The sequence below is a fragment of the Pelophylax lessonae genome (genome assembly GCF_965119305.1).
Source record: "Pelophylax lessonae genome assembly, chromosome: 7".
In the NCBI taxonomy this organism is placed as follows: Eukaryota; Metazoa; Chordata; class Amphibia; order Anura; family Ranidae; genus Pelophylax; species Pelophylax lessonae.
Genome location: NC_138774.1, coordinates 117,117,653 through 117,131,496, shown reverse-complemented (window position 1 = coordinate 117,131,496; position 13,844 = coordinate 117,117,653). Strand labels below are relative to the sequence as shown.

At 45.3% G+C, this 13,844-nt stretch overlaps 1 protein-coding gene across 2 annotated transcripts in view; it reads right to left on the bottom strand.

The window, feature by feature from the left end:
• Window positions 1–13,844, bottom strand: part of STK26 (serine/threonine kinase 26) — a gene marked incomplete at its 3' end in the record, with an annotated part of 321,958 nt that overhangs the window by 218,254 nt on the left and 89,860 nt on the right. For both annotated transcript variants that reach the window (XM_082264444.1, XM_082264443.1), the window contains exon 2: window positions 7,169–7,399. In XM_082264444.1, the coding sequence (XP_082120570.1) occupies window positions 7,169–7,399 (231 nt within the window). The remainder of the gene's footprint in view (window positions 1–7,168; window positions 7,400–13,844) is intronic.

Sequence of the window (13,844 nt, the reverse complement as noted above, 5' to 3'; positions counted from 1 at the left end):
ACCACTGACGCCTGATGGCGGAAGGTCCAGGAAACTCTAAGCGCCCGAGTAGAATGCGCCTTAACAGGGAACGGGGGAACCCGACCCTTAGATAAAATAAGCCTATACCACCGTCTGTCTGATCCATCTAAAGATGGTCGCAGCAGAACAGGCAACCCCTTCTTAGGGCCATCCGTGATCACAAACAGTGAATCCGTCTTACAAACTGAATCCGTAGTATTCAAGTATATCCTGATCGCCCGAACTACATCCAAGGAATGCCATGCAAATTCTCGAGGATGATTGGGCTAAGGACATAGGAAGGACAATACACTGTCCTTATTCAATGAAACTTTGAAACCACCTTAGAAGGAAGAATGGATTCGGATGAAGAACAACCTAATCCCTATGAACCACCAGATCTGGGGAACAACAGGATAATGCAGCCAGTTCTGACACCCTGCGTGCAGAAGTGATAGCCACCAAGAAGACCACCTTCTGGGATAAAGTAAGCAAGGGAATCTCCCTGAAATTTTCAAAGGGAGGTGTCTGAAGAACCGACAGCACCAAATTAAGATCCCAGGATGGTAACGGCGCGTGCACTGGCAGAGCCAGGTGTCGCACCCCCTGGATGAAATTCCGCACCAAGGAATGAGTAGACAAAAGCTTCTGAAAGATAGCAAATGCTGAAACCAGACCCTTGATAACACAAGGCCAGCTTCTGCTCAACTCCCTGTTGCAGAAAGCCAATATTCGGACTACCAAATAAAGATGTAGATGGAACCCAAGGGATTCACACCACACAATATAAGACTTCCATGTACGATGATAATCTTTCTGGAAGTCGCTTTCCTTGTTTTAACTAGAGTAGGAATAACTGAAGCTGACAATCCCTTGTCCTTCAGCACCTGGGTCTCAATAACCAGGCCGTTTAAAACCAGCGATCGTAAAGCAGGATGGAAGATCGGTCCCTGAGACAGTAGATCCTCCCTGAGAGGAAGTCTCCACGGGACGTCCGCCATCAGTCTGACCAAGTCGGCGTAACAAGCTCGACGAGGCCAGTCCGGAGCTGCCAGGATTACTGAAATTCCTTCCTCCTCTATCCTGCGAAGAAGTCTTGGCAGTAACCCAAGAGGAGGGAAGGCATACATTAGCTGGTATTGCCCCCACGGGGCGATCAGTGCGTCTGCGGTTTCTGCTAGAGGATCGCGGGAGCGAGCCACGAATCTCTGAACTTTCCTGTTGAATCGAGATGCCAACAGATCCATATCCGGGGTGCCCCATCGTAGGCACAACTGGTGGAAAACGTCTGGATGGAGGGACCATTCCCCCTGATCCAGAGTCTGACGGCTGAGATAATCTGCCTGCCAATTCTCCACCCCCGGAATGAACACCGCAGAGATTGCTGGAACAAATCGTTCCGCCCAGCGAAGAATGCAAGCCACTTCTTTGGCCGCTCGGACACTCTTGGTGCCCCCCTGGTGATTGACATAAGCCACGGCCGTGGCGTTGTCCGACTGGATCCGAACCGGGCTGCCCTGGAGATGCTCGGTCCAGTGAATCAGACAAAGTCTGATCGCTCTCAGTTCCAATACATTTATCGGTAACCTGGATTCTTCCGGGGACCAAAGTCCCTGGACAGATAACTGACCGAGAATTCCTCCCCATCCGGATAGACTGGCATCCGTGGTCACTGTCGTCCCAATATATTGGTAGAAATGACTTTCCCTGGCTGAGCATCAGAGACCGAAGCCACCAGACCAGAGACTCTCTGGTCTGTTTGCTCAATCGGATCCGATTGTCCAGGGATTCCGGATTCCGATTCCATCTGAGAAGAATCTCTTGCTGAAGAATTCGGGTATGGGACTGGGCAAATGGGACTGCTTCGAAGCAAGCCACCATCAACCCCAGAACCCTCATGCAAGTCCGAAGGGAAGACCAGCTGTTGGATAGTAACAACTGGACTGCTGATTGAATCTTTCGGAGTTTCCCTACCGGAAGAAAAAACTCTTGTCCTGACTGTGTCTAGAATTAGACCCAGATATTCGAGCCTCTGGGTGGGAACCAGAAATGACTTTTGCTGGTTCACCAACCACCCGAATTCCTGTAAAGAAATCATAGTAATTTCTATGTTTTGTAGCAAGGTCTGAGGAGACTCTGCATGAAGCAGAAGATCGTCTAGGTAACCAAGGATCGATATGCCTCTTTGGCGCAGAAGTGCCAACACCTTCGTGAAGACCCGCGGAGCCGTGGCGAGACCGAAAGGTAACGCCACAAACTGATAGTGGTTCTCTTCTACGGAAAAGCGTAGAAACCGCTGATGTCCTGCGAAAATGGGAATGTGAAGATATGCGTCCTTGATGTCTATGGACGCTAGGACATCCCCTGGATGCAGAAAGGCTGCTACTGTGCGAATGGACTCCATTCTGAATCTTCTTATGTTGACAAAAGAATTGAGTGCCCTTAAGTCCAGAATTGGACGCACTTTGCCCTCTTTCCTGGGTATTGTAAATAGGTTTGAATAAAACCCTTGAAACCGTTCTGTCCAAGGAACGTGGACTACCACTCCTTGTAGTAAATCTGTGACTGCTCTCCGCAGATCATCTAAACGATCCGGGGATAGTCGGCTATAGGAAGGGAAGAATGGCGCCGGTGGGAGAGATCGAAACTCGATCTTGTACCCTGACCTTATGACTTCGCAAACCCATCTGTCCGGGATTCTGGAAGGCCATGGATCCGGGAACCGGCGAAGACGTCCCCCCACCCCAGTTATGGGTGGGGGCGCACCTTCAGGCTTTGGACGGTTTATCTTCAGGTCTAGAGGGGGCGGGCTTTTGCTTGCCCGACCAACGACCCCTGACGCCTCCTGCAGGAGCTTTGGAGGACTTAATTTTTTCACCCGCGGGACGAAAAAACCTCTTGTGAGCAGAAAGAGAAGGCCCTCGTCTTTGACGAGTTCCTTTACCTTTAAAATTTTGCGGTAAAAAGGTGCTCTTTCCACCCGTGAGATCCTAATGATCTCATCTAAGTTGGCTCCAAATAGACGCTCTCCTAAAAAGGGGATATTAGCCAATGCTTCTTTGGAACCTTGGTCGGCTAACCAACCTTTTAGCCACAGTGTACGCCTGAGAACCACCGCTGAGACAGATGCTCGCGCCAATAATGAAGTAGCGTCTAACGCCGCATCACACACAAACTGTAACCCCTGTATCATTTGTTCCAACGAATCTGATACCGCCTGAGGGACCTCTTCTAGGTCCCGGCGTAACCACTTGGTCCATACAGTTACAGCCTGCGAAACCAGACCAATAGCAATTATTGGTCTGAAAGCTGATCCAATCAAGGTAAACATGGTGCGAGACATAGCTTCTATCTTGCGATCCACTGGATCTTTAAAAGACGGAGCGTCTTCTAGAGGAATAACCGTGGCTTTATTCAATCTAGCAATTGGTGAATCCACCACAGGTGGTTCTGTCCATTTCTTAATGAGGGTTTCCTCAAACGGATAACGCCTGTTAATGCGTTTAGAAATAGTAGAAATGCGTTTTGGCAGATTCCATTCTTCATTGATTGGATTGCCAAAACATTTGGGCAATGGAAAAACCTTCGCCACTTTGATGCGTTTTTTAGTCCCAAAAGGGATTTCAGTTTCAGCTATTTCTGACGGAATACCCAGTAATCTTAAGGTTTCTTGAACAGATACAATGAGTGCGTTTACCAACGCTTCCTCTCTGGCTATGGCTGATGCCGAAACATCCTCCTCACTGTCTGAAAAGACAGTACACGAGACACCAATACCAGATGAAGTACCTGCAACTGCAGAAATAGGCTCAGAGTCTGAATCCGAGGTTTCAGATAATAAGGGGTTAGGCGGGGGTCGCTTACTTGCGCCCTGTCCCTGACAAGCCACTTCCACCCGGGACACAAAAGTTTCCATAATAGCGGACAAGGATTCAATCGTCAGTGGGGTGCTGGAGGATCCCGCAGACCCCTCGAGGGGATCCGGAGGAGATACATGAGTGGCAGGGTCCATGTTAATTCAGGACACCTTTGCCAGAAAACACAAAAAAACTTTTTTTTTTTTTTTAAATAAAAAATACCTCTTTTTTTTTTTTATGTGTCTCCCCCTAGCGCAATAGCGCCCCTCAGAGTACCTGCTTCTCGATCCCACAGAGAGAGAGGGACCCCCAAGGCTCACCAACCGATGCAGTGAAGTTTCCAACCAACTGCAGTCAGCGTCTGTCTTTTACAGACTGGAAGGAGCTGTTGCTTTTTCCCGGGTAGAAGGACGTGGCTCCGCCCCCTGTGTACGCCTTCCGGCGTTCCCAGCTCTCCACGAGATAGCTGGGCTCATGAAACATGGCCGCCCCCATACAGGAGACATTAGACTCCAAAAACATGGCGGCCAGCGTGACCTGAGGACATGCATGCACCTGGTCTACGGCAAAATGGCGGCGGACCGCCGAAATCGTTCTTCCCAGCACATCCACCTGCATCTCTGCTGAGTGGCGATTGATTGATCTACAGGAGATACACTACAAATAAGGTAGGATTATACCTCCTATGTCTGCTGTAATGCTACAGTCTGCTGGGTAGAGTGTTAGCTCTCAAACCAAGTCCACTTCCCACAAACACATACTGTATTTACAAGGGGGACTTTTAGGGAACGTTTACTCACCATACCGAACCGACAGGCACCCTCTCTTCACAATACCCTCTCCACCGGGGTGGGGGTTTGTGGACCACTCCGGACGCCTCGACTCTCAGGTTCCTGGCGTCCAAGCGAGACTTTTAACTCGCAAGGTCAGTCCCTCCACTGGGACTCCGTCGCGGCCGACCCAGCGCGGAGCTCTGGTCTGCACGCGCTCGTAGGCAGAAACCGGGGTGACCACTGGATCTCAACATCCAGCCCGTCGCCCGGCCCCGCATACTTACTTGAATGTGTCGCGGCCGACCAAGCGCAATGCCATGGTCTGCGCGCGCTCGTAGGCCGGCTGGGGTGACCACAAGTGTCGCCCAGTCCGGCATTCTTGCTTGAAGATCTCACAGGAAAAAACACTGGAGAAAAACTACCTAAAAAATGTCTTTTTCTTAAAGAAAAAAGTCTTGCCAGGACCAAAAGATCCCAGCAAGGAACTTAGGTCCTTACTCCTGACTAGACAGAAAAAAACTGATTCCCTGTAGCAGAGAGAGGGAGGATATACCCTCAGGGACTGCCCCTAAGGTGGAGCCAGAACGTTTTGTCTTTCTGCCTAGTCCTACTCCTGCGGAGACAACATAACCCAGCTCTTGAGAATTAAGAAGACTACGTCTGTCAATGAGCGATAGAGAAAGCTTTTTTGCTTTGCTTTCAACATACCTGCAATGAATTACAAAGGAGGCTATATTTCAGCAGCATGCTCATTGACAGAATGGTATTTCTCCTTTCTAAACCTGCCTAGATTAAAGAAAAGAATTGTGGTGCTCTGCTTTTGCTCACATACACTGATGTTAGATTGTGAATGGAAGCTGGAGGGTTCATTTTAGTACACTGCACACTCGTCTACAATTTTGTATGAGGGTGGTACTTTACAGCCTGACATACTAATGTCAAGTAGTTTCAAAGACCATACAATTTCGGCTACTTGGCATTTATTCCAACACCACCAATGATTACTGTTACACAGGATGAGAACTCATGTTTCAGCCAAATCAAACAAGTTTTTAAAATGAAAGAAAACCAGATAACCTAATCAGCCTAAGAACCTTGGAAGACTAACCACTAGGCATTGGTATTCTTTACAATGTACAAATGCCCCTTTTTCTCAGTTCTGCACATTGTCCAGCTTCGTTCTTTCTACACCATCAGTGGTAGGGGAACCTAAGGGCTCCTTTGCACCAAGGCACACATAGCATTACACATGCAAAAGTGTGAATGGGCCTGCAGAGTATTCCTTTATGAACACACTAGTCTGCAGCATATATCTGTAAAGTTGCCACACAGGAAAAATGTGATCTCTGCTGGAAATAGATTTTCATGCAGCAAAATGCATGCGCTTCACTGCGGGGAAATTAAGGTGTGAATTTGCCTTAGGCGTTTATGGAAAAAAGGCTGTGTTTGGAGAGAAAAAAAAAAAGTCGCAACAGACTCAATATAGCACTACATCGAATGTAAACACTTGGGCCCTGTTCACACAGGGCGATTTGGAATTAGACAATATAGCTGCTATTCTGCCTGTGATTCCAAACCGCTCAATGCGCATTTAAGTGCCATTATTCTTAAAGGCACCCCAAACGGTGGGATTTTGCAGCGATTAATGCATGCCGCAATTGCAGTAGAATGCTCATTTAATAAATTGTTAAGCTTGTTGCCCAAAAAGGAGCAGGAGCTTCTTTTGGGTGACAATCATGCATATGGCAGCCCACTGAAGTGAACAGGCTGCCCTTTGTGCGACATGCTGAAACGCATGTAAATCACACTTTAAAAATTGTGAGCGGGGATGTTCGTTTTTTTTAATCTTCATTTTTTCTTGCTGTATGGAACATTAGGTCATGGAAGTCCATTTGCTGCATTCTGAATGCTTTAAAACTATCCATGATGCTCAAGGAAGATAGCCAAAGGCTATTATAGGGCCAGGAATCCGTGTGGATAAACATTGAAAACAAAGAATACAACTCCACTGGATGTAGCAAAATGTAGGATTTACTACCTTTCTAAATACTTGCAGAACTAATAAGGGCCAACAGTTTGCCAGCCGCCACCATTGTATTTTTTACAATATCTCACCAACAGGTGGCTATTGCACATGATGCATAGATGCAAGTTTCTCTTTTGAAGGCTAGGTTCATCTTTGGTGAGCCACATGCCACAGTCATGTAGGTTTTGTGGGCCATATTATAGGAAAGAAGAGAGGAAAAATTAGACAGCCGTATGTTTACAGACGTGTGTAAGCATGTAGTATTGTTTAAAAATACTCAGGGGAGACTAAACGAGATTCCATGACCCCACTATCTCTAGCTGAGAAAAGTGGGCCTCATGGAATAAACAGCATCAGATGGAAACGTTTATTACTTCAAATTGTGAAATTTCTGAGATAAAACAGTACCATCTATTGTTGGAGATCACAGCACATCGCCATCACCTTGTGAGAAGATTGTTATTCTACTTAGTATAAAAAAGGTACAGAAACCCTCCTGTACCATAATGTACCTTCAGATAGGATCCATAGTACTTTGTCACAAAGGGGCTGTCACACTGACTAAGAACAGTTATTTCTTGTTGTATATCTTCTATTTCATCCTCTGCTTCTTCCAGATCTATGATTTTTATAGCAACCACATGCTGAGTCCGGTTATCAATACCCTTAAAAACTTCTCCAAATGACCCCTTTCCAATTCGTTCAAGTTTTGTGAACAATTCTTCTGGATCGGCCCGGTGGTTCTAGCAGGGAAAAAAAAAAACATAAAATTAGCATTAAAACTTTAAAGCTTTTTTTACCCAAACACTTCATATTACTGATACGTGTCTGCTGCATCATGTACATGTATGAGAATGTATCCTGTTCGTCTTGCATTACGTCCTTTGTGTGAAATCCCTGATGTTCCTGACAGCTAGCCCCTCTCCTTTCCTATTAAAAACTGACAACCCTAAGCAGGAAAGCACAACGTGATCAGTTTTCTAGCTATACTGGGAGCTCAGCCTCCTCTCCAATGATCAGACTTGTCCTGCTGCACAGCCATTCAATGAGAAGCTCAAGCGTGCTGCTGCTTCTCCTCCCCCAGCTCTTATGCAGCTGAGAACCGAGGGAATGTGATGACCCATACATTTTTTTTTAAAAAAAGTATTTATTTTTTTATTTTATGTATATGTATGTATATATATATATATATATATATATATATATATATATATATATATATATATATATATATATATATATATATATATATATATATATATATAATAAAAAGGTTTGCCTAAACTGAATGGGTTTTACAAGGTGATCAGTAACAATCACTAAGATTTTGAATGGGCTCCCTGTGGAATATTACATCACAATTTCTACACAAGTCTAAAGCAAGAGTATAAGCTGCATCATGGTTTAGAGAAAATTGCTGTTGTGGTAACAGATTCTCCCATATACATTCTCTCCCAAGGGCTGAAGGATCAGAAACACACATGAATGTGACCCACTAAACAAATTGACAAAGCTGCAACAGACCTTGGTATGGGTTAAGGGCCAATCTGTATCCAATTAGGCAGGCTCTAATGTTACAAAGCTGTTAAAAGGATATATATTTTTTCCCCCTTCAAAGATTAGGTGCAGTAACTCAACCACTACCCTGTGTCACTCTGGTTTCAGCCCAGCACCACCTCGGTCTTTGTCCCTATCCACGCTTTTAAGGGGGGGGGGGACCGGCAGCAACCATATGGAATGAGGCAGTGTGGTATAGGGAACGCACGGCATGGCATAGCGGATGAGGTGGTAATAGGGCTGAAACTAATTGGCAACTAATCTTTAATGTTTGTCAACTATTTTCATAATTGATTAGTTGATCAGCCGATTATGTTGGTCTGCATACAGAATACATGTTTTACATATCAGGAAATGCATTGAATCCCACATACCGCTCAGTACACCATTCATACATGTTCGTAAGTGCCTGAGAACTTGTAAATATGTATATGTGAAAAGCAATGCCTCATAGGACATGTAGTCCTGGACAGGAAGGGAGTGGTTCTGAAGGAAGAAGTTTTTTTTACCTTGCTATAGGGGCACTCTGAGCAGTATAATTTGCAGATTTCTATTGGGGCACTCTGAGGGCAGGAGGAGCCAGAAGCATTGGTGGGGGACCCCAGAAGAGGATAATCAGGGCTGCTCTGTGCAAAACCATTGCACAGAGCAGGTAAGTATAACATGTTGTTAAAAAAGAAAAAAAAAATCACTTTAAAAGACTCTGTGCAAGGAAGATCAGCATCTGAACCCAGTGAAGATGGAGACTGATAGACTGGAGATAAGACATTACAATTAGGGCTGAAACAACTAATTGAGCAATCGACAACTAATCGATTATGAAAATAGTTGTCAACTATTTTCGTAATCGATTAATCAGTCAGCCGATTAATTGTCCTGCATACAGAATGGGTTATTTGTTTACATATCAGAAAATATAGTGCAACACACATACAGCTCAGTACACCACCATCCATACATGTATAAAAATTGGGGAATATGCTGCGCATACATAAATTATAAAGGAATGTTCATTCCAGACATATACAATACAATATAAAATGTAATATCAGATCAGTAAAAAAATGAATGAGCTGCCAACACTTGATCCATGAATTAGAAACAAACAGATCGTCATAAAACAGTAAAAACAATGTAGGCGTAGCGCTTAAAACTTGAATATAAAAAAGAACTGCACAGTCCTTTGGTTTAAAACAGTCCACATATATAAATCATCTAAGTATAAATTCTCTTCCAAAAAGATGAGATATGTGCTCCCAAAGACACTCCGAAAACCGATGTCCCAGTGTAAGGAAGTACCACCACCAAAAGTTAAGATTGGCCTCTTACCACAGATAATTGATCCCCATGACAGGGATCAAAAGCAGCATGTATCAAAATCCACTGACAGGTCCTGCACCGGCTCCCTCACCGATCGTATCCACTCCTCTCAGGATGTTAGAATACATAAGGAAGGGAGACAACTGCCATAGTGTAGTACCGTTTTAAAAGGCTTTATTGACATAAACTGCAAAGTGGCAACTCACATTTGGGTAGTTTAAAAGCGTGTGTTTCGGAGTGTCCTCGAGGCTCGATATCCTGCCGAAAAGATGGCCGCCGCGTCCCCTCTGGTCACAGCGTGACGCACCGCAGGCTCCTCCTACGCGTTTCGTCAGACTGACGCCGTCAGGGGGTGTGGCCTGCGGTGAACGTTCTTATTTTATACGCTGGCAGAGGAGGATAGGCGGGGCACAGTGAACAAGACCCGTAACACGGAAGAATGACACTTGCGTGTCAGCGACCGGAACCGGCAGATCATGGTGGAGGATATCCGGAATAAAAATGCGGTCCACCAACACCCGGAACCAGACATTACCCGAATATCAAATTACGGGTCAATCAAGCCCGGCAATGACATTGCTATAATAACATATCAATGCAAATTATATATAAATTTGAAAAATGGAAACAACCCATATTTGCCCAATTGAGCCAAACATGGAAGCCTCCATTAATTCTCTTATGCTGTCACAATGGACCACAGTGGAACCCGGCATCATCTCCCAGCGGATTAATTAATTGACAACTAATCGATTATGAAAATAGTTGTCAACTATTTTCGTAATCGATTAATCGGTCAGGGAGACCCAGATTCAAAATGGCTGACTGATTCAAAATCTGACACATCAGATAAGGCAGTGGTGGGGGGGGCACCCCATCCTTTACAGGCCACCTCCACCCGGGACACAAAGGATTCCAAGACCGACGACAGTGCATCTATGGATAGCTGGGATCAGGAGGGGGTCAGATGGGAAAAAAAACAAACATTCCACAGGTTCTATGTTGCACCGCGTTACAGTGCCCCCAAGAGATCAGGCAGAACACACAGAGACCCCAGCAGAGAGAGAGGACTCCCAGACTCACCACCCCATCAAAGATGCACCAGGAAGGCCCAGAACATCTGCACAGCACGATTCTACAGCGATCTGGATCCTCATGGGGACAGATAACTCACCATAACAGGAACAGGCAGGTGTCATCGCCTGACAGGACCCTTCGCTGTCGGCTAATAGCAATACTACGACGCGGGCCTAGACCCCAATCGTATGCGACCTTGTGAGACATTTAACTCGCAGGGCCAGTCCCCATCTGGTGGGACTATTTTGTGGCCGACCCTGCGCTGAGCTGGGGTCTGCGCGTGCTCGCTGGTTGGGGTGACCACTGGATCTATATATCCAGCCTGTCGCCCAGATCCTGCATGGTTGTCAACCCTGGAATGTTTGGCCTTGGTACAGACAAGGTGACACACAGGTTAATATGGCAATTAAAAAAGGTTAATTTCCCACCTTTGTGTTTTTTCTTAAATTGCAATTACTATCTGTGTATAAATAGTCAATGAGTTTGTTAGCACTCATATGGATGCACCAAGCGAGCTAAATACTGAGCAGAAAAGAACTGTCAAAAGAGCTGCGTAACAAGGTAACCAAACTTTATAAAGATGAAGGATATAAAAAAATATCCAAAGCCTTGAATATGCCAATACTGTTCAACCACTTATTTAGAAGCCGAAAATTCAGGGATCTCGATACCAAGCCAAGGTCAAGTAGACAAAAAGATTACGGCCAAAACTGCCAAAAGAATTGTTCAGAATACAAAGAAAAACCCACAGGTAACCTCTGCTCCTCTGGAAAGAGACAGTGTGGTTGTTTCAAGGTGCACAATATGACGATACTTGAACAAAAATTAGCTGCATGGTCAAGTTGCCTGAAAGAAGCCTTTACTGCGCCAACGCCACAAAAAAAGCCTGGTTACAATACGCCAGGCAACACCTTGACACACCTCACAGCTTCTGGCACACTATTCTGGAATGAGGAGACCAAAATAGAGCTTTAGGATCATAACCATAAGCAATATGTTTGGAGAGAGGTCAACAAGGCCTATAGTGACAAGAATACCATCCCCACTGTGAAGCATGATGATGGCTCACGGAGGTTTTGGAGGGGGAGGGGATGAGCTCAAAAGGCACAGGGAAGGTTGTAAAAATTCATTACAAGATAAATGAAGCTTGTAATCTGTAAATACTGGCAGGAAATTAGCATTTTTCTGCACGAAAGCTGCGCATGGGATGCTCTTGGACTTTCCAGAACAAGGCCAAGTTGACATCCAGTGGTTACAGCAGGAAAAGGTTCTAGAGTGGCCATCACAGTCTCCTGGCCTCATTATCATTGAGTCACTCTGGGGAAAACTCCAAATGTGAGGTTCATGCAAGACCACTTAGGGTTTTGCATGACCTGGAAGCATTTTTTTTTTTTGGGGGGGGGGGGCGTACTTTAATTTTAATGCAAAAAAGCACAATAGATAATCCAGGTTTTTTGTAAAATATAAAAGATATCACACCGAGTAAATAGATACCAAATAAGTGACGCTTTGAAACTGTGCACGACAAATGACCCAATATCCACAGGCAACGCTTAAAAAGCCAATACAGACTACCACTTCTCTACAGAGGAGGTCTGGTGCTATTATTACTGCCCACGATTCAATGCAATGGTGGATTACTCACACGTGGGACGATTGTTTGTCCGTGACCAACGCACAGGTTCCCCATTACACACTAGCACGAGGGGGTAAGGGCACTTTTTTTTTTTTTACAGTTTTACACTGGCTTTTTTTTTTTTTTTTTTTTAAATCACTTTAGGCCTCATGCACACTGGACTTTCTTTTACAGCTGCTGCTTTTGACGTAAGACTTTCTGCAGTCAGTAAACTCCCCTCATGTTATCCTATGCGTTAATGCACATAGGCCATTCTCAATGGCAGTTTTTGACACTGGTGTTTTCTGGCTGGGGGAAAAAAAAAAAAAAAAGTGGGTTTTGAGAGGAGTTTTTCAGCTGTAAAAAACTCTTGACAAAAGCTTAAAATTGCTGAACACCAAAAAAAACACGGCAACGTTTTTGAGCTATAGGCTCTTGTGGGAGTATAGATTTGCTAAAAAAAAAAAAAAAAGTACAGCTGAAAAAACCTAAAACATGCTGAAAAACTCTAGTGCAAAAAAGTTGAAACTCCTACAGCTTTCTACTGACGTTTTTGATAATGTCCAGCGTGTATGAAGCATTATTGCGGACACAAGGAATGTAAACATCAGCATGGGCATGTGACATGTCCTCTTTAAAGTGGTAGTATACCGATTTTTGTGACTTTTACCTACAGGTAAGCCTATAATAATGCTTACCTGTAGGTACAAATATCTTCTAAACCTAGACGGTTTAGGAGATATTTGCACTGCATGCAGCTGTTGACGCTAGCGGCGCATGCGCTCTGAAGGTCCGGCGGACCTTCAGAGTTCCTTGCCGGAAAATTAAAACCCTGCGCATGCGCGGGGTGACGTCATTGCAGCTTCGGCTGCTCACAGCGCCGGAGCCGCCGAACCCGAAAAGACGTCGAGAGATCATGTCCGCTCCCACAGCGGTGTCCGGGGGTTCGTGTCGGGGCTTTGTTTTAGGCTCGGTTCACACTGATGCGATGCGGGAAGGCTGCGAATTCGCAGCCTGTTCCCGCATCGCACACGCACCCCCGGCAGTTCACACTGCCATATGCGATCCGCTGGGGGTGTCAATGTAATCTTAACGACACCCCCAGTTTGATCGCATATCGCAGTGCGATCGTGCAGTTCGCACAGGATCGGATCGCACAAGTGTGAACCGCTGTGCGATCCGATCCTGATGCGGCAGCAAAAATGCCTCCTGTGCGTGTTTGCTGCGGGTGCGATGCGAATTTAGCCATACAAACTGTATGGCTAAACTCGCACCGCACAGCTGATCGCATGTCATGTCGGAGCAGTGCGCTCCGACATGACATGCGAACCCCGCACACGCAGTAGTGTGAACCGGGGCTAAAGGTATTTCATAATGAGCTAGTATTTTTAGAGTATACTACCGCTTTAAGGAGTCTAGGTGTTAAATCTTCCCCATTATTGACCCACCCTGCCAACAAGATAGAAACTAAAAGCAACCAAGATTGGTTGCCATTGACAAATGCCATAGCTATGCAGTTTTAAAGCCTTTTACATAAAGATAACAAGTTTGCATTAGCATTTTAAAACCTACGGAAAGTTTTACTTTTCCCAAAGTATAGAAATTTTACCGGGAAAAAA